This window comes from Aricia agestis, chromosome 10, assembly GCF_905147365.1.
Source record: "Aricia agestis chromosome 10, ilAriAges1.1, whole genome shotgun sequence".
In the NCBI taxonomy this organism is placed as follows: domain Eukaryota; kingdom Metazoa; phylum Arthropoda; class Insecta; order Lepidoptera; family Lycaenidae; genus Aricia; species Aricia agestis.
In genome coordinates, this window is record NC_056415.1 from 12,268,408 (window position 1) to 12,290,054 (window position 21,647).

General features: G+C 34.0%; 1 protein-coding gene across 1 annotated transcript; it reads right to left on the reverse strand.

Annotated features, from left to right (window-relative positions):
• Nucleotides 1-237: 237 nt before the first annotated feature.
• Nucleotides 238-21,101, reverse strand: LOC121731209. Its single transcript, XM_042120563.1, has 5 exons — nt 20,952-21,101; nt 19,450-19,571; nt 6,740-6,920; nt 1,712-1,830; nt 238-427 (listed from the first exon to the last, which is right to left on the reverse strand). The coding sequence occupies exons 1-5, from the start codon at nt 20,964-20,966 to the stop codon at nt 238-240; spliced, it is 627 nt and encodes a 208-aa protein (XP_041976497.1). The 5' UTR covers nt 20,967-21,101.
• Nucleotides 21,102-21,647: the final 546 nt, after the last annotated feature.

Consider the following 21,647-nt stretch of genomic DNA (forward strand, 5'->3'; position numbering starts at 1 on the left):
TGCACTGGAATGCTATTCATTAATTCCAGTGTCAGTTTACATTTCATACAATCCATTATCCAGCATTAGATATGCAATCTTATGCTGGATAATGGATTGTATGCAGAGAGAGATTGCAGAGGATTGGAATAATCTAAAGTTTTAACTAGCCTTAATTCATAGTATGACACCAGTTCATTTGACGCCTAAAACAATGATAGGGTAAAGATATGAAACCAAATATTTTCTTATACATATTTATTGGTTCTGCGAGGCTATTCTGATGGTCGGCTTGTATCCCTTCTCGTCGGCTGTGAAGGTAACTATGTACTGCGTGCCATCAGGACTGTAGTAGGAGTAGGAGCCCTTGACTCCTATACCCTGGTGGTCTCCAACTGTGATGAGATGGGCTTCCTCCTGACGTGAAACACCGTCGCTCGTCTCGAAACTGAAATAAAAGAAATTTTAAAGTACTACTATATTCTTTACGTCTTGTGACTGTGCTAAAAATATTAAAGAACTTATAATATTACTTTATCATTTGTGTCTATAGTAGGTATATGCGAAAGTTGTGCGTACAGTACAAGCAATGACAGGTGAACCTATTTAGATGAAGTTTGGTATGGATTTTATAGTCCGAAGAATGGACAACGTCGTGGGCAAAATTTTGTGCGGACAAATGTTAGTTTCACTGCTTAACCGATTATAATGAACTTTACTGTGAATTTTAGTCACAGAAAAGGTCGATAATTTTTTTTATTACAGCGCAGTGTATGTCGCAGTGTACGAGTATGTGCAAAATACGCAAAAAGGTCGCGGACAACATCATTTGTTATAAATTTGTAACACCTAAGTGACAAGGGCGATGCTAAATAAACCTAGAAACTACGCTTGTTCTAATGTAACTAGCTTCTAAAAACGTATTCATTTTAACACAAATTTTAAATCTGATAATATTTATAGACTTACTGATTTGAGACTTCTTTTCTGGCAAATTGATACAAATGTTTAGTAAGTCTGAGCTGGATCTAATAATTATTTTATGATATTTTTAACTAACTACAATTATACGTCTAGAATGTTTTTATTTTTTAATAACCTAGAAAAATATTTAATTTATTAACATTATTGTTTATAAACAGTTATAAAATTAATTTTATAAAATTGTTTAAAAGGTACTTATAAAGATAACCTACTGATTTTTCTACCTACTGATAAAAGTATGAGTAGAGTTTCAAGTATTGTTAGATATTATGATAGTAACGAATTTTGGCGGCTTTTTCAGAAAAAAATCCTAGTGAAATTAGGATTTTTTTCTGAAAAACGTTTTTTACTTTTTATGCCTTACCATACAAAGTAAGTATGTAATTATAGGATGATATTATATTTTTAAGGATGGTTAATAATTCCTTTTTTTCGACTTTTTTTTACCCAGCACTCAGCAGTAGCACACGATAATATGTTACTTGTTAGTAAAAAAATATTAGCGCCTAAGCAACCATGACATACGCGTACGTAACTTAAACAATATCTTATAGTAGTCTGCTAAAAAGTTTAGGTTTTAGCGCATTAGCGCGTTTCATTGGTTATCAAAAAGAAAAGAATGCCCAGTCCCTTTAAGAAACTTGACGTATGAGTCAGGTCAAAAGAAATCAGGCACATTCTCAAAACTGGGCATTAGAAATACCAATTATTATTGATTTTGTCAAAAACAAATAAATCTGACACTCACTTAAACTTATATCCTTCAGCGTTGACTAGAGACTTCTCTGTGACGATTTGGGCGGTCCTGGTGGTTTCCTGCGCCTGCGCACTTATTGCCGCAACCGCCGCTGCGACGGTTAACATTTTCTGAAAGGTAAATCGGTAGATGGTAAAAAAGGAATAGATGGTAAACCAGTTAGGGCCTGTTTCACCACTTCCTGATAAAGCGCCGGATAGGCTATCCACAACTTTTTTTGACAGATTCTCCATTCTCTATCTGTCAAGTTAAGTGGATAGCCTATCCAGCACTTATCAGGAAGTGGTGAAAAAGGCCCTTAATATCATAAATTTATATACCTAACTGGTTATTGTAAATTAAGAAATTAAAAAAAACGCCGCCAAACAACTTTAATAAGTAATGGAATAATATTTACTGACTTTAAGTTTAAATAACTCCTAAGTGTAAATTGATATTTTAGTCATTGATGATTGTTGTCACTTCTTTTGAATTTTGTATCGCCAAGTCACTGATTGTCTCGATTTGGTTCGCTGTGAATTGTTATGTGAAATCATGGTGAAATCCAACATCTATACCTACATTATTATACATATATCTACATTAGCGGTCCCCCGACACACCTTGACAACAATTATGGACTAAAATATCACTTTACACTTAGGAATTATTTAAACTTAAAGTTGAACTATTATCTATTCTGTACTTAAAGTCAGTAAATATTATTTCATTACTTTTTAAAGTTGTTTGGCGCGGTTTTTTTTTTAATTTCTTAATTTTATTTTATTTCATGCTTTTTAAACTTGTGTTGGTTATAATATTCCTATCAACAGGATCATATCCCAATGAATACCATCTATGAATGTCCTGTTGGAGGCTTTTGGATGCGGCCTATGAGTCAAAACAGCTCCATAATTATGATCCCAAAGTGGAGGTTTCACCTCCACTTTGGGTTCATATGGAGCTCGGCTCCTATAGAATCCAGGTGATGCTGCAGCAGCAGCATGCAAATATTTACTGTTTATCTACATCTACTTCTACTTGTCGCAATTAAAATGAGCCTAAGTACGAAACCATTGCTCTAAGTTGGTGAGGAGTTGGGTATCCTATTGATTACCAGGTGATGCTGCAGCACCAGGTCAACTTTCTATTAATGTGTATATCATAAATGTCACGAACAGAATATTATAATTTTAGTTTAGTAAAATTAGCTATTTTGAGAGCTAAGTTTAAAATATAAATAAAATACCTACATCTAAATAATTATGCCTAAATATTTCATTTATTTTTAAAGTAAGGACTCCGGCCATGTCACAACCAGAATCGCATCCATATAAAAATAATGGAAGACAAATGAAGGCACCGAACGTTACATGTTCTTGCGTATTGGAACACTTAAGTGTTCATGATCCAATATAATACTATCTTTATTATACTTTAAACAAGACAATAATAATATTTATTCATATTAGTAGGTTTCTTACGAATATTATTAATATTATATCCAAGAAATTTAGTATGTTTGAAGGGATAAGAAAATATCTAACGAGCTCTTCCTGGAAAACCACGCATGTTAAGCCTTTTCTCTTTCGTCTAAAATAAAATAAAATAATGTTTTTTTTTATGAAACGAGTAAACGGGTAACCTGATGGAAAGCAACTTACGTCGCCCATGGACACTCGCAGCATCAGAAGAGCTGCAGGTGCGTTGCCGGCCTTTTAAGAGAGAATAGGGTAATAGGGGAGGGTAGGGACGGGAATAGGGGAGTGTAGGGAAGGAAATAGGGCAGGGGATTGGGCCTCCGGTAAACTCACTCACTCGGCGAAACACAGCGCAAGCGCTATTTCACGCCGGTTTTCTGTGAGAACGTGGTTAATTTTCCGGTCGAGCCGGCCCATTCGTGCCGAAGCATGGCTCTCCCACGTGTAAATGGGTTTCAACATTTAAAATGGGTATCAACTTACATTTTTTGAACGTTGAATCTATTCTCTATATAATACTACTCACCTTCAGACTCTTAGCTCGGTTGACGGTTACCAGGTACTTTTACTTAAAGTAAGCCCAAAAAAAGTGAGAATACCAACAGAACATTCAAAAGATAATGACAACACGGCTGAGTTATAAAAGTTTAACCGGGTTTTTTAGGGTTTTGTTTGAGCCGTATAATATGTTTATTTTTATACATAATAATATAACACCTCCACTTTACTGTTATAGTATTGACCTTGCTTCATTTTATTACGTATTTTTTCAGGTTGTTGACCAGGATATTCGTATATTTATTTTTGTACGCATTTTTAATGTGTTAGAGGTCGATATACGTAGTAACAACGGAAATTGTAATGGCTTTTATTGCTTGTATTTATCAAATATTACGCAATTATTAAATAATAAAGAAACAAAACGTTTAATAATATTTTCATCATAATGAATACTAGGTTACCTACTACTACTACTATGCTAGAATGTTAAACATATTAAATGTATGTTTATTATTTAGCTCCAAATCCTATTTCCAAAATTCTAATAGTTCATTGACCTTTCTTCGCCTTTTTTGATCAGACTTCGCCCACAATAATATGTAACATTAATCTTAAAATATATTTCAGCTTTAAAGATTTTCGAGGACACTACGAAGATCTACTGTAATAATATATAGGCTTAAAAAGTCATGACTCATGACCATAGGTGCCATCAATAATAATTTTCCAGACTTTTTGAGGATATTTTTTTTTAAATTCTATAATAGATCCATCAACCTCTAATTTTTCCTGTCGTTACTGTGGTCGTCAATGTCGCTCACGTATGGGCTAGCACAGTCATGAAAAGAGCTGTAACACAGACCAATACGCCGTAAATCGTCTGACACAGACGTAAAGGCCAATGAATAATAGATCATAAGCTACGAGTACTTGAAAGTGTTATGTAGTTTATAGATGCCCGTTGGGCGTTGGCCCTCACCAAATCGGAGATTCCTGAGTTCTTATAATAATTAATACCTACTCGTCAAACAATTGCCTACGTATGTAAATTGAAGGGCTAGCCTTCAATTAAAGATTGTGCGAGATTTTATTTTCAATTCAATTGTAAGAGAAATTTTCTTAGTTCCTGTCTAAATTTAATACTTATAATCGGCAGAATTATAAGTATTAAATTAAGTATTTTATTACAGTATTTTATATATGTCTGTATGAATGTACTTATATATAAGTATAAAAATATTATTATGTATATGTATAAGTTATATATTATATTATGACAATATATATTGTAGAATTATAGTATATATAAGGTCTAGTATTTATTATCATATTTATAAGTGTATAAAGTATATTTTATCATGTTTTATCTGAATGTTTTCATTTTTTTTTCTACACAGAAAGCACCTGTGATGTTGGTTTTGTCTCTGTTACCACCCAATGGTTGACTGGTAGAAAATGCCATATGGCATTAAGTCCGCCATTGTACAATGTGCAAGAAGTGTAATAAATAAATAAAAATAAATAAATAAATTTATTATATTATTATACCCTCATATAAATAAGATTTATTATACACTCATATAAATAAGCTTTCTAAGTAACCAAACATCCGAATCTTATATCAACAGTTTTTCTAAATGGCTCATAAAATAAAATAAGTGTCTTTATTTAAATTCAGCTGATGCTTCACACAAGAATGTAAGATATTTTTCCATCCACTTCTTTAATTGCTTTATGTTTTCGTTGACATTTTGCTAAAATCCTAATATTCTCTACCCGAGGGTCGTACCCACGACCCCAGAAACGAGGTTCATTACCTACTGAAAAGTATGAACTTAAAAATTTATAATAAAATCATAGAGAACACTTGACATTCGTAAAATTTACGACACAAACATAATATGTTTTATATGCAAAATCGGCTTTTTATTATAATCGTGGTTTTATTAGTTAATAAATAAAACAGCTGAACGTTTTACTTACCAGCGCGAACATTTTTTTTTATTTTTTTTTTATACGATCACGAGTGTTAACTTATTTTATGAATGCTAGGTGGAGAAGATATTTCTTCTTAAATACTTGAGTTTGTTTGCCGACGGTATGGCCAAATACACTGCGTAATAGAGGTGATAACATATATCAGTGTTGCAAGCTCGAATTGTCACTTGCAGCCTGCAAGGACGCCAATATTGTCTTTGCTTGGCCCGAATGAGTATTGTTTAAGAAATTCGTAACACGCTTTACCTTATATGCATCATTGAATCACTTTTTAAACACCATCAAAGCCTGGTTGGTAATTAAAAAGGTACACTCGAGTAAGAGGGTATAAAATATGATAATGGGCTTTAAATTTTAAATAAGTTTCTTTAAGAGCAATTTTATTACATAATTTTAAAGACATTACTTTAGTTTGTAACGTTTTTGAGAACAATTTTATTAGATAATTGAAAAAAAAAATATTTCATTTGCGTGAGAGTGTAATTTACATACGGGAGAAATAACCTCTACCAGGATCTCGTCTAATGACTCACTCACACATTCACAAACTTAGTGAACTACTCATATCTTTGCTTATTAAAAACATTATCTTAGGAATAAAGTTAAATGTTCCTTTTACAACCACAGCTCAGGCAGCTGCTACAACGATGCTTTGGAATAAGCTAAACAAAAGTAACGCTGCCTTCAGGTTTTTCAGGTGACACACACTTGGGTCATCTTTGTTTTTTACCCACGTCCTCTCTGAAAATGTCATCCAAGTATAGGCAGCTCTACATAATGTAAAGATCTATTGGACACTACAAACTACAGTGGTCTACAGTTCACGATGGCCTGCATTAGGTCTTTGTGTACTGGGGGCTTTATAATCAGATTTAATCGTCAATTATGCGGTAAATAAAAATGCCGAACAAGTAATAATTTAGTTTAATAAATAGGAAAAACAGTGCAAAATACAACTAATAATATCGCAATATCGCAGTCTCGTGAGAAATTCGTCAACAATAATACCTTCCGACACACACAAATATAGTCCCAATCGTGTTAAACACAGAGTCTATTCTCGCACTCTCCTGATGATCGTTCTATAGCCTCTCCTGCCGGCCTTGTATATCATCTCGTAGAGGTGGCCCTTGTCGTTGTACCACCGGACCGCGCCGTTGACTTTGAGGGCAGGTGCGCTGTTCCCGCTACTGGAATACGCGCCCTGCTCCGTCCGCGACGAACCGTCGCTGGCGTCGTAGCTGGAAAAGCAGAACATTTTGTTGTTCATGGACATCTTTTTTTAGAGCTTATAATATGACCTCACTGCTAGGCAAAGGCCTCCAAAAATCTATACTTAATATTAATAATGAAAGCCTGTCTGTATATTATATACGAGCTTTTGCCCGCGGCTTCGCTCGCGTTAAGAAATATTATTATATACAAACTTTCATCCCCTATTTTAACCCCTTGGAGGTGGAATTGATCAAAATCCTTTCTTAGCGGATGCCTACGTCATATTATCATCTACCTGCATGCCAAATTTCAGCCCGATCGGTCCAGTGGTTTGGGCTGTGCGTTGATAGATCACCATGTCAGTCAGTCACCTTTGAGTTTTATATATATAAGATTCACGTTTAAATCACTGGACCCCGATTTAGGTGAAATTTTGTATAATAAGGGCACGGTTATATTTTGAGAATCAGAGCACGCCGCACGAGCATCAACAGCAAATGAATTGCAGGTGGCCACAAAATTAAGTAAGTAATGCGAAAGGTAATAAATAGCTAGTTATAGCACACACTTTTACATACTTTAGGGTTCTGTAATCAACAAGCTACTCACGAAAGTTTTGCTTAATAGTAATAAAAAAAAAATCTAGGGAACATATTCAATTTCATTGCAAAAAAACAAAATAAAAACCAATATCAAATAATCATTTCATTTCCTAAATAACTGAATTGAATAACGACAGTTTAATAACTCGAATTAAAATATCGAAATAAATAATGAACTGTCCGACCGTTATTAATGTTTTCGAATTAAATAACCGAAGTTATTAAACAATCCATCGTTGATTACGTAACACATTGTATAATGAACCTTGGTGCAACTGGAGGCAACTTCTTAAGCGTCTCTTATGTTCGGGCCACACTAACGTCAAACGCCGTTAATTATCGCGTTGTTGGACGTTAGCCGTAGGTGTAGCCACAATTTAACGCGATAATTTTCAACGGCGTTTACAATGCCGTTTGCCGTTTGGCGATAGCTCTAGTGGCGGTTTAACGCGATGAAGCGGCCACACTACGTATCGTCACTGTGCGTTGAGAGCCCGACGGGATCACACGAGTTGGCTTCGACTTGTTTGCATTCAAATCGCACGTTTTTTTAAATTTAAATACGCACTTTGGTTATGGGGTCTTCACTCCACTCTAGTTACTCCTAACGAGAAAGTAATTGCTTTTTTTTTTGAGATTTTGCAAACCGAACCATTTTTGTGGGATTCGACACTCAAAAGTTACGTGGAATGCAAAGTGATGCATGACGACGAATAATAGAATTATTACTTTTTGAAGAAATGAATTAACATTATAAAAAGATAAACGCGACTTCAAAATTGTACGTAATTTAGAATTAAATCGCCCTACCTCCAAAACTACTGAACCAATTTTGATGCAACTTGCACTATTCCCTAAGTTGAACAATATCTAGTACAACAAAAAAAGATTTACTGAAATCGCAATAGTAGTTCCAGAGATATGCGAACACAAACATAAAAACATGCATACATACATAAATACCTACACTTTTGAAATATTTTGGCACATTTGTTCAGACGCTGATATACGAAAATTAGGCAGTTTTGGAATATTACATACATACGCGTCGAATTGATAACCTCATTTTTTTGAAGTCGGTTAAGTAAAATCAACGCCGTTTTCAACGCCGGTGGGCATTAAACGTTGACCGTTCAAGTGTAGCCACCCACTTTAACGCGTTAAAATTATCGCAATAATTGTCGCGTTGTTGGGCATTGACGTTAAACGTTAGTGTGGCCCGAACATTACACTCTTTCATTTTATTTATTTTTTAATATTTTTTTTGAGGCTTTTGAAAATAAATAAATAAAATACGTTTATTTTAGGTAAAATATAACCCATAGAAAAATTCTTAAACTAGCAGGAAATAAATCTTATTAATTTCAATATTTGTTTCGTCGAGTGAGTGAGTTTACCGGAGGCCCAATCCCCTACCCTATTCCCCTCTCTTCCCTCCCCTATTCCCTTCCCTTCCTTACTATATTAACCTATTCCCTCTTAAAAGGCCGGCAACGCACTTGCAGCTCTTCTGATGCTGCGAGTGTCCATGGGCGACGGAAGTTGCTTTCCATCAGGTGACCCGTTTGCTCGTTTGCCCCCTTATTTCATATAAAAAAAAAAAAAATATTTGCCACCCTCTGGTGCACCGGATACATGCACGTGTGCATGGACCCAGTGCTTCAGTAGGGGGGGCCCTGTCCAGCTTATCACTGAGTATTTTTAATACTACTATTTCAATTTGTAAAAAACCAAATGGCGTACATTTGCTTTGGTTAGGTTATGTTAGTCGTGATCTAGGTTTAACATACCGCGACCAAGTTAGGTAGGTCTGCTATCTGACATCTGCCTATCGACTTCTCTTATACTAAATGTTATATTGTCGGTGAATTCCATTGATATTCGTTTCATTTTATAGGGGGCAAATGTCAGCTGTAGATTTACTATAAAATCAATTCATTAATTGAATTGAATCTATTAATAAAGCATTATGTTTAATTGAATTTGGCGGCCTTGCATAAAATTTTATAACTCTTACGATTTTTACCCAAGAATTTCGGGCTAATATACAAGTTTAAAGACACACCTGTTTATTATGTTAATAGAATTTGTCTATTACCATAATTTTATAGCGTACAGGTTTGTGATTACGTCTGAGTCAGACGAAGGCGCCAAAATAAATGTATTTAGCGCCAAAAAGAATTTTATGCCAAATATGTTTTGAAGTAAACAAAGTGGGAAAAACCCGGTAGGTTCCTGTAGCAATGCCCTCATAGGTTTCAGGCGCGGTCCGAAGGGGGGAGGGGGGGTCACAGGGGACATGACCCCCTCCCCCCATAATCTAAGGTCAAATTGAAAAATCTCAAAATCTTGCCAAATAATAAAAGGAAACTTCTAGATATCCTATATCAGCGATAAATTTTTAGTGTAGTGACTAGTGAGGGACCCCCTCCAAAACTTCAGGCTGCGACCGCGCCGGATACTTAGGTTTTATGTTATTCATAGGCCAGATGCCTACGTACAAACAACATCATCATTATTATTATTTTCTTTCCACGTACTTAAAAAGACGAGCTATCCTAAGAGATTTTTTGCATGTGCGATGGAACGAAAGTTCCAAGCAATGCACACGGAATACGTACATAGGTTTTTCATTTCATGAAACCAATTTTGACTCGGTTTATAAATATTCGCCCTATACGAACTTCCCAGTAAATTAAGCGCATAATTCTTGGTAATAAAATTCTATAAAGTTAAAAATAAAACCATTTAAGCCATATTTATACGGAGACATGCAAGATGAGTTTCACGTGGTTGACATTCCGCCGTGTTTTTGCGGACAGGTAACACTTGTCGGTGAAGCTGTATTATCTCACATCTCGTTATTTCTTAACTTCTCATTACCACAGTACAAGAAGTATACAGTAAAATAAGGGTCAGTTTATAATGCTTTATTTTGCTACGTATAAATGCAAAGCAATATTTAGCAATATTTTTAAAGTAGTTTTTTTAACTGAACTTTACTACTGCAGCAAAGAGTATAATATTAACCTCGTATCATACTGCACAAGAAGACACATTCAATATATTGAATTGACCGATTTCGACCGCTCTCGATGTCTGGCTGGTAGTTCTTTTTGAATTGCTCATTTAAAAATGCATCCTAATGTTCCCATGTTACAATGTGAACTGACCCTAACAGCCGTGTCCTTGAAGCGATTATAACTATAAATTAAAAATTATAAAAACCCCCGACATATTTTGTAATATCCACGTAATGCGCTTTTATTTAAGACTCCACTCGAGTATATTTGCAGACATTCAGTAATTCTCTTCCACTTTCACCCCCCACAACTTTTAAACGGCTCAACAGATTTCCATCAAACATGTCAAAGAACACTCGCACGTAAATCACCATTAATATAGAAAAAAAAACTAAATTGAAATCGGGCCGATTCATCCGTTCGGGAGCTTTGATGCTACAGACAGACAGAATTTAAAGACACGTCAAACTTGTAACACCCTTCTTTTTGAGTCGGAGGTTAAAAAGTGAAGTTTATATTTTTTGTACATAAATTTATTGTGTCCATATTTTAACTCCTCAGTAGTCACGTAATGGGCCCTTTAAAATTTCTTTATTCTCGTTAATTGCGATTCAACGAACACACTAATTACTTGATGATTAAACTCGAATTAAAATTTTATCACATATTTGGTCAGGCTATTGAGGTTACTCATTGGACTCGTTTTGTCGAGGCTGCTTTATTTATCAGGAAAATTGTAAAAGCCCAAAAATCAATGTATAGCGATCTATTTGTATTGATAAAATGCAACGACGAACTCGATTTATAGGCAGTTGGTGGCCCTACGTCATTTGGTCGCGTTATGTCAAACCCAGCCAGACAGATCACGACTAATACTGAATTGACATAACCCGACCAAATGACGAAGATCCGCCTGCCTATGAATTAATAAATTTAAAAAATGTACCACCGAAGGTACATAACACACACCACGATAATATATAACCTACTCAATATAGCTACGGAATGTATTAAAATTTACTTCTCATGCACTCTGTATACCTAAATATATATATATATATATATATATATATATATATATATATATATATATATATATATATATATATATATTTTGTTAAATTAAAAAATGCATCATGTTTTGTCACAAAAAATATCCAAAGTCAAACATTGAACCTTCTCTTTTTTGTCGGTCAAATCATCTTTGTCATGTTGACATCCCGTTATGCCCAACGATGATGTGTGATGACATCGACATTATTGATGATGTATTGTTGTGTTAAAGATCATCATTATTATGCTCAATGCTCATAATGATGATTCTTACTGACATCACGTTCATAATAATCAATATTATATGACACATAAATCATCATCACAATAAGTCATGTAAAGGGCTTTCTCCACGTTGGGCCGTGATGGATATTATGATTGCCTCTATGACAGTGAAGCAGCCTATACAAGGTGTAACAAAACTAAGTGATAATACTGTATGTGTCTCTTTTATAGAGTTCACTGTAAAAGTAGCAGCGCTGAAAGAGCACATTTTTTTCTGTGATTTGTATGGGCAAGCGCACCCACGTCATGAATTTTTCCATACAAAGATGAAAAAAGTTACTCTTTCAGCGCTAGTACTTTCACAGCGAACTCTATTAATATAAAAAATAATACTTTAGGGTGTATATACAGTATACACACCCTAAAGTATTATTACTTAGTTTTATTATACCTGTATAGATAGACGATTTGTAAGTTGAAGCCTTAAAATAATTTAGATGTTTTCAGAGTTAACTAAATCTGACTCGAAATATTTGCAAAATTATTGTATGATTTTATTTAATTAGAAAATTGTTTATTTACTCGCACTGTGCTAAAATACAACCCTCTTAACCCATCAATCATATTATGAAAATATTTTGTGTCTGCGATACCCACGATGGAGCTTGTGGAGGATTAAATAATTGACAAATATTATATACCCCTTTACATTTGTAATCGCTTGGCCATCATTTGCCAACGTGTAGAAGCATTATAAGTCAAAACCCATACATAATTATTACGGGAAAACGGCCCTAAACTTTTACTTATTATAATGGCGCCAACGCAACCACTTTCCCCGGGGGCCGGGACAATAGGGTCACGTAGTAACGGTCAAGGTGAGTAATGTCCGTTCCGGGTCATTATTGGGAGTTCATGTCGGAATGCCCATTGACATCAAGCTACAACGACGTCCGTGAGGTTGAGGAGTAAGCAGAGTAGACAGAGTAAGGATAGAAGATACTTGTAACATCAAAGAAATTTATTCATATAAGCAGTTGATGGACCTACGACATTTGGTCGAGTTTTGTCAAATTAAAATCGTGATCTATCGGCTGGGTTTTTACATAATACGACCAAATTACGTTGGTCTACCATCTGCCTATGAATCAACCTCGATAGTACATAATTAAAAAACTGCCTCATTAGAATGTTACATGCAGCTTAGATCGATTGCACTAGGATCTAAAAAAACTCCAGAGCTGAGTCTAGACTTAAAGAATATGTCACATAATATAAGCTAAATTGTACTAGAAATTAGCATTGCCACGTTTGTCTTAGATTCAATAAAAATTATTATAAAAATTAATGCTTACGTAAATATTGTTAAAGTCAATAACCTCTTAATAAACTGATATAAAGTCAATCCAAAAACCATCACCATAAATAAAAATATATCATTTTACACCAGAACACGTCATTAAAGATATTTTTAATTTATTGGTGAACAACTCGTAATATTATTTAAATTTGCTCAAATTAATTAGAGATATTATGTAAATAAACATTCCCAAATGACTCAAATCCAATATTAATTTTAGGATTAAAAATATTTACTGAGCGTCAAATATATTCTGTGAATGGACGGCAAATATTTGTTGACGGTGAATTAAGTGCATTCATATGTCAACACATATTAGTTTATCCTAAACTAATGACAGAATTAAGGACGCTTCTTGGAATAGTTTAAACAAGAAAACGTGATCTTCTAAGGTAGGAAATCAAGAATCAGTGTTGTTAAAATATCTTGTAAAAATATATCTAGTTTAAAAATACAGTTATCTACTACTATTTCTAACTTGTAATGAACACAGTAATATTATGCTTAATTTGACATAATATTATATTCTCTTTCACTCCATGCGACTCATAACACATCAAAGTCTGGGTTCCCTAGAACAATTTTTTGTTTACTATCAAGCTAATTTTTTGTGAGTAGCTTCATTTTGATAAGATGAACAACAATTTTATTTGCGAAAAATCTCGAAAGTGGTAGCTAACAGAGATAGAAAGGATTTCACACTTTGATTTGATGGTCCTAAAATATGGATTGTTCTGATAACTGAGTAAACCAAAGTCAAATAGTTAATAGCTTAACACCCTTGCTACAGATCCAAAGATTGACCATTCATTAAAAATAAAAAGAAGGGTCTAGGTATGATTCTTGCATTATTTTTTCAATATTATCTTTAAAAAATAAAAGGTTTTATATGATCTTGTTACATCAACAACACACTTATGTCACAAAATACCTTTTATTACGCATCATCTGAATTAATGTATAAAGTCAGCCCAATGTCGAACAAACAAACAAATAGACATATTGGTACTCGTGCCCTCTAGAATTGTCTCAAAGAAAATAATTAAAAAGTTAAAATACGCAAATGACGTAATGCAAAAGGACGACAACAAAATAGACTAGACACGGATATAGCATGGCTGTCAGCTAAATATCACAATTATTTATGCGTCCGCCAAGACATAAATACTGTATACTTAGGTAATAACTAATAAGTAATAAATACCACTAAATACTAAATACTTTAACGCCTCCGTGGTCCAGTGACTTAGAGCGTGGCTCTTGACTCTCGGAGGTCCGAGATTCCCGCGTTGGAAACATGTTATTTCCAAGTTTGGTTAGGACAATGCAGGCTGATCACCTGATTGTCTGACAAGTAAGATGATCCATGCGTCGGATGGGCATGTAAAAAGACGGTCCTGCGGCTGATCTCTCGCCAGTCGTCCGTCCCACTGCGTTATGAGAGTAAAGGAATAGTGCTCTTGTGTACTGCGCATACACTTGAGCACTATAAAATTACTCCTGCGTAGATACGCATTGAAATCAGGCCAGATGGCCTGATTTCAATGAAATGGGCCACAGTCACCGAAACCGGTGTATTATAATAAATACTAACTAATAAGTAATAACATTATAACGCAATTCATAAATATTATTATGACAAATGTATCCTTATACGCAATACTACGTTGTATTTAACAATTGAATAGGATGTAAAATGAATATTATGATACAATAAAAGCTTATTTAAATTGAAATAAAATTATTGTAATATTTGAATTTAAGGTCAAAAGTTACTTGTATCGAGTTTAACGGCTGATATTTAGACGAAATGGATGCGTAGCTCTTTATTAATGTTAGCAACTATTTATAAAATAGTATTACGCATTTTAATGCTAATAACTACTTTATATGCTACGCATTATTAATCTCGTAAGGTTTAAATGATTATTTTATACTAAGTTAATTCCGACAAAACCCTTAGACCAAGATTATTTTGATACTTTACACTACACAGAGTATTAGACATCAACGCGCTCTATCTACATTATTATTTTTGAACGTGTAAGAAACACGATTTATATTTTTACTAGCGACCCGCCCTGTACTCGCACGGGTATAAAATATATTATAGCCTATGTCACTCACTGAAGAAATGATTAAAATCGATTCAGTAGTTTTTAATTTTATTCATTACTATCCGTGGCCCGCATTGGTCGGTACCGCCGCAAAAGCTACGTACGTCCCGCAATTTTTAATCTGTAATATCTTCGAAAATATTCATTTAAATCATATGCTGTAAAGGGCCATATTGATCTATATTAAATTAATAATGTATGTAAAGTATTTAATTGAATAAGGATTATTGCCGTATTGGTTAAAATCGCTTCGAAAATTAGAAACTATTTGAAGTTAAAAGTAAATGACAAAAAAAATATATTGTGGGAGATCCATAATAAATAGACATGCTATCGCGGAGTTTTCGATAAACCTTTTCATAGTGATTAGTGTACAATATTTAGTACATTATTCTGATAAATCTCGTAGGTTTCAGCCTGAGTTTGCAATGTAAGCGGAAAAAATGTAATTATTTATGACATCACATTAGAAACCCCAAAAATAACAGTATTTCTCCACTATTTAACGAATGTTATAATAAACATACTTATAAACCTTCCTCTTTAATCACTCTATCTAATTCTAATAAAGAAAACCGCATCAAAATCCGTTGCGTAGTTTTAAAAATTAAAGGGAACAAAGGGACATGAGGGAAAAAAAGCGACTTTGCTTTATAATATTGATTAATACTTATATCTAAATCTGCAAGATACAAAATATTGAAAAATAATACATTATTTTCAATGAATTAAATTGAGTGTACATAATATAAGATCGTGCGTCTTAATATGTTTGACGACAATATTTTTTCATGCCCTATGTTATAGTAATAATAATAATACTCCCCACACCGGTTTCGGTGACGGTGGCCGGTTTCATTGAAACCAGGCCAGGTACGCAGGAGTAATTTTATAGTGCCCAAGTGTGTGCGCAGTACACAAGAGCACTCTCTATTCCTTTTACTCTCATAACCCAGTGGGACGGAAGACCGACACGACTGGCGAGAGATCAGGCGCAGGTCCGACTTTTTACATGCCCATCCGACGCATGGATCATCTTACTTGTCTGACAATCAGGTGATCAGCCTGCATTGTCCTAACCAAACTTGGAAATAACATGTTTCCAACGCGGGATTCGAACCCACGACCTCCGGAGTCGAGAGCGACGCTCTAACCACTAGACCGGAACGGAGGCGTTATGTCATAGTAATCATACTCTAAATATAATCATTAATAATTTTATAGGTATTTAACAAACAAAATATACCTAGTAGTCATACTTTTTTGTTAAGACTGAGGAACCTGTAAGCAGTGACTTTAGTAATAAAAGTCAGTTAAATTACTTTTAAGAGCGTGTTACTTGAGTAATGATACTGCATATTAGTTAATGGTCATTAAATAAATTACTTATAATAATTAGGCATCATTTAACGTTATTCTATTCCGTATCTACCTTGGTGTTATTATGTGGCAAAATATTATTTATTCAAATGTTACTGGCGGCAATTAGTGATCTGAATATGTAAGAAAAATATAAACAGACGAACATATTATAACCTCCTCCTTTTTGGACGTCGGTTAAAAAGAGGTTGAAATAATTAAGTGTATTTTGCTACGTTGTTGTGTGGTAACTTTGTGAACAACATATTTTTCTACTTTAAGAAATACTGAAAATATGATGTATGTTTTAATATCTTTAATTGTTTTTATTTCATTTAGCTACTAAGGCCGGTATAAATAGTCAGTACTCAAGATGCATCTCGGTCTCAAGACACGGTTCAGGCTCTGTGATTGGTTGGCTGTCAAAATTTGGACCAATCACAGAGCCGAACCGCGTCTTGAGACCGGGTCGCATCTTGAGTACTGACTATTTATACCAGCCTAAGAGCTACGAAAAAAAATAAGATGTGGATCTGGAAATATGTCGGAATTCAATTCACAAATAATACCCAAACAATAACATTCTAGAATTGAATGTTGTATGTAAATTAATAGTAAATACACGTTTTTGACTCCAGTTTTTGTTTTTTTTATAGAATGAATATTTTAAGAATTGCTAGATGTGTTTATCTTATTTTACATTCATTTGTTGTTTCATCAATGTGAGCAGGAATATTTTGTGACTTTAATCCGGGAACTTAATAAGTAAATTCAGGTTAAGACTTACCTACATTTGTAACTAGTAACTACAAAGTTTAGGTAAAGTTAATCTACACTAGTATTTCAAATGCTAAGGTAGGTATGTCTGTCTTTTAACTCTGGATATATTTTACAGTATCACTTCGACGAGTGTTAAATCTAAGTTTATTTTTAACAAGCATCGGTAATTTAAGGACACGATTAAGTTACTGAACTTACTTGAACTGTTGTTAACTTAGACTATACTCAGTTCTTAGTAACTGGAAAATATAGTTTCCTAAATACATAGAAACAATAAAAAATTGCGCAAAAATTCGTTTATTGAGCGGGAACCGTACATTTTTCAGGATAAAAAGTATCACATATCCTTCACTGGGACTGAAAATACTTGCAGTCCCGGAAAAGGTTATGCAGATACCAAAATTTCATCAAAATCGGCTCAGCTTTTTAAGATTGAAAAGATGACAGACAGACTTTCCCATTTATAATATTACTTAGTTTGGATGATCACGCTCTTAATAGAAACGTGGCGTCACAAACACGTGAGTCGTTGATTACAAAACAACGAAAACCTTGAACTTGACTCGACTTACTTTACATATTCATACATTTCAACGGAGATCTATTATTGTTATGATTGCGATTTAAACACGATAAAGATGTGACTTATAACGATCGAATTATTATAATGTGTGCTTCAAAGTGATTTCGGCTTCGGAAAATATTATAGATTTTAATGTTTTGAGTATTTATCTTTAAATAATATAAGTAATGTTCACTGTTCCTGTAATCACATGAAAATACTAGCTGACCGTACGTTATTTTGCCATAAGATATATTTTATTGTTCCGTTTGTAAAAAAATTATAAAGCGACTTTCAGACCCACAAAATAATCGCAGAAAATTTTAGCATAATCCGTCCTTTTTGGAAGAGTTTGCCTAATAAAATCGAGACTTTTAATGAACTGTTGATAGAACCATCATCCAGGACGCGCTATAGTGAAAAAGCGCGGAATAGCGACCAGTCGCGGTCGCCTGTAGCCCGTTTACGCCGAACCTCAAATGCTTTAGAAGAATCACGCGTTCAACGACCTGTGTCCGGCCTTGTCGAATGTCACGTTACATATTCGGATATGCTAAAATATGACGAAACTAGATCAAATAGGATATACGACCGAAACTAAACATATTAATAAGAACATCAGACTCTGTCGTTCGAATTTCAGACTTCGGACTATAACATAAAGAGAATATTACATGTTATTCTGTTATTTCCTCAGATATATGAACGTGGAGTCCAATTTTACGAGCGACGTGGTAATTACGACATTATATGGCATTGTTAATATAGTATCATCAAAATGATAGCTATGGCCTTCGATCACTAATATGCTATGGCAGTTTTTTTTTTAAGATTAAAGTGAAAATAATATTTAGAATTAGGCGCGCACTCATCTAATTTAGCTCTTTCTGCTCTTTTTGGAGCATAGCTCAAAATCTATTTTTTCGAAATAACGTTTAAGTACTTCTACTGAAACGATTCATACTTCAAGAACACTTTTCTATGTGTACAGCGTACACAAATAACCATATGACAGAAAATTTTGGGTTTTTCAGTCTAAACTAAATGAGTCATAATGAGGATACGTTATACAATGTACTTGACCCCGAGTTTAAAGTAAAGCCTTGCCTTGACAGGCGATCGTTATAGGACATACAATGTGTGCACAGTCTCAATAGAAGATCAAGGTTAATTGTATCAGCTTAGTTATATTGTAACAATATACTCGTATTGCGCACGCATGCTCTGGAGAAGGTAGCTGGGGTTGAGTAAAAACCTGTGCGAATATCGGGAAATATTACATACCTCCTATCCTCATAGCATTCCTATTGTATATATTTATTTTAAAAATTCGTTAGCATTTTATAATGACTTGATGAATGTAGGCATGTTGTGCTATTAATCTAGCTTGTTAAATTTATTACGTCTCACATACATTGTATAATCGAATACAAAAAAATATATGATTTCGCTAAAATTAATGGCCTGTACTCACTGGTATCTGTATGAGTTGGGCATCTTGGCAGTGTCCATGTCGTACCGCAGCACCTGGCTGCGGGAGCTGCCGTCCACGCTCGCCCGCGCCTCCAGCACCGACAGCGACGACACAGCTAGCACCTGGAAAGCCACCGGCATAGCGATCAATAAAATATATAATATGCAGACGAAAGAGAAAAAACGAGGTCCTAAATGCCCCTGTAAAATTCAAAATCCAATCTTTTACTATTTTACCCTTAGTGTATTTATTGACACAAAAGAAACCTAAAATCTTACAAATATTTTGGAAATAATAAAAATAAAAACTCCTTACTATGAAATTATATTTATGGGTTAATATTTTGTCTATTTAGTAAACAAATATAAAAATGTCGTCATAAGGACTTTAAGAACAAACCTGTATTACATTGTAATGACCTTATCTTTAAGTTATGACTTAATATTATGTTAATAGGACAGTGATATATTAAATCTTAACTCCCGACACGGATAAAAATACAATTAATAGCATAAGCGTTCGTTAAATTGTGTGATTTGAAATGGCTAACTACAAACATACAAAACCTAATTGTAGAGACTATCACAACAATTATATAATAGAGAAAAAAATGGTGAATACGTATGTGTGTTTTCATGCAAATACTACGGAAAGGATCTGGTCCATATTTGGAATGGTCGTAGGTAGAATCAGAACTAACTCATATCCTGAAAATACAGGGTTCCCGTCGTGGAAAATTGTACTCACCAGTAAGGCTAACTATAAATTTATATATTACGGTAAAAATAGATAAATTACTCATCGAAACTTTGTTAAAATGTTAAGTGATGATTTTTTAAGATTAATTTAGTTGTTGGATACAGCGCTCGCATTTCTAATGATAACAATGTCATTTACATAGATTAATAATTGGTCATTAATCTAAGGTCATTTATTACTTTTCGAGTAAAAGAAATTCTAACGATCTATTCAAAGGACAACTTTAAAATACCGATGTTTTACCTCATCATAAAATCTTGTATTAATTTGTACTTTTCACACCATTTTATTCAAATTATTATAATTTTGAACATAATTTATGTAAGCACATAATCCAAGCTTATATCCACTGACAATAAATATGACCTTTTACCAATGATATTGAGTTTTTCATATAATATCATTGCCTTTTACCTTATAATTTATTACTATTTAATTATTTATGAAAATGATGATACAACTACGAATAATAAATACTAAATTCTATTTCGCGGATTTATAAATATTTCTAAAGTTTATTAAGGAATGTTGCTATTTTTTATAACTATCAATTTTGTAGGTGGGTCTAACTGAATTCATTTTTATTCAAATTAAGTTTTAAAATAACCAAATAACACTTTAAACAAGTGCATTATACCGTAAGGCCGTACGCAAATTTCACACAGTGCATAATCACGATTACCACTTCACTTCAAAACAGCACTGGTAATTACCAGGATAAATATAATAGCACTGGTAATTACCAAAATAAACAGCATTTTTCCTTGATGTGAAAATCCCGAAGGCTTTAGGCGGAGTGCTAATATCGTGGGAGTCAGGTCTCGCTATGTATGACCGCGGTACGGATCGCGCTGTGCTCGGTCGAGGACTGAGCCGAATCTGCCTGACCATTAGCTTAATATTGACACTCGAATAGGCAAAGGATTAACGTTACGTCACACCTGCATCGGTGTTGCTATCCCCGCTATCAGTTTTCACCTGTACTCTACTGTTTTTAAGCAACACTAGATGACCCGGTGGACCGTATCACTTCCCTCCTAATACGAACCTTCCCTAGACTTCCACTAATATTTCAAGATCAAAAACAGTAAATTCGATTCAACCGTTCTCGAGTTTTAGCGAAACTAACAAAAGTTTGATTTTAATTTATAAGAAACTAGCTGTCCCTGTGAACTTCGTGTCACTTTAAAACCTTCCCTGGACTTCTACGAATATTTTAAGACTAAAATTAGCCCAATCCGTTTAGCCATTTTCGAGTTTTAGCGTTACTAACACAATTGAAAATCCATTTTTATATATATAGATAGTTTGATGCAACTTTGTTCGGTGTTCGATTCAGTCCGTTTCTTATTAAATAAAACAAAAATTTTCATAAAATTCCATGTTACCATGGTTTGTCATCAAAATTTTTGCCTTGAAGGGGACTGGATCAAACAAGA

Excerpts from the sequence above, each read along its gene's own strand:
- LOC121731209 (XM_042120563.1), bottom strand. Across the intron at positions 1,831-6,739 it reads CGATCATCAGGAGAGTGCGA|AAAATGTTAACCGTCGCAGC; the intron begins GAATAGACTCTG and ends TTTACCTTTCAG. Across the intron at positions 428-1,711 it reads GCTGAAGGATATAAGTTTAA|TTTCGAGACGAGCGACGGTG; the intron begins GTGAGTGTCAGA and ends CTTTTATTTCAG.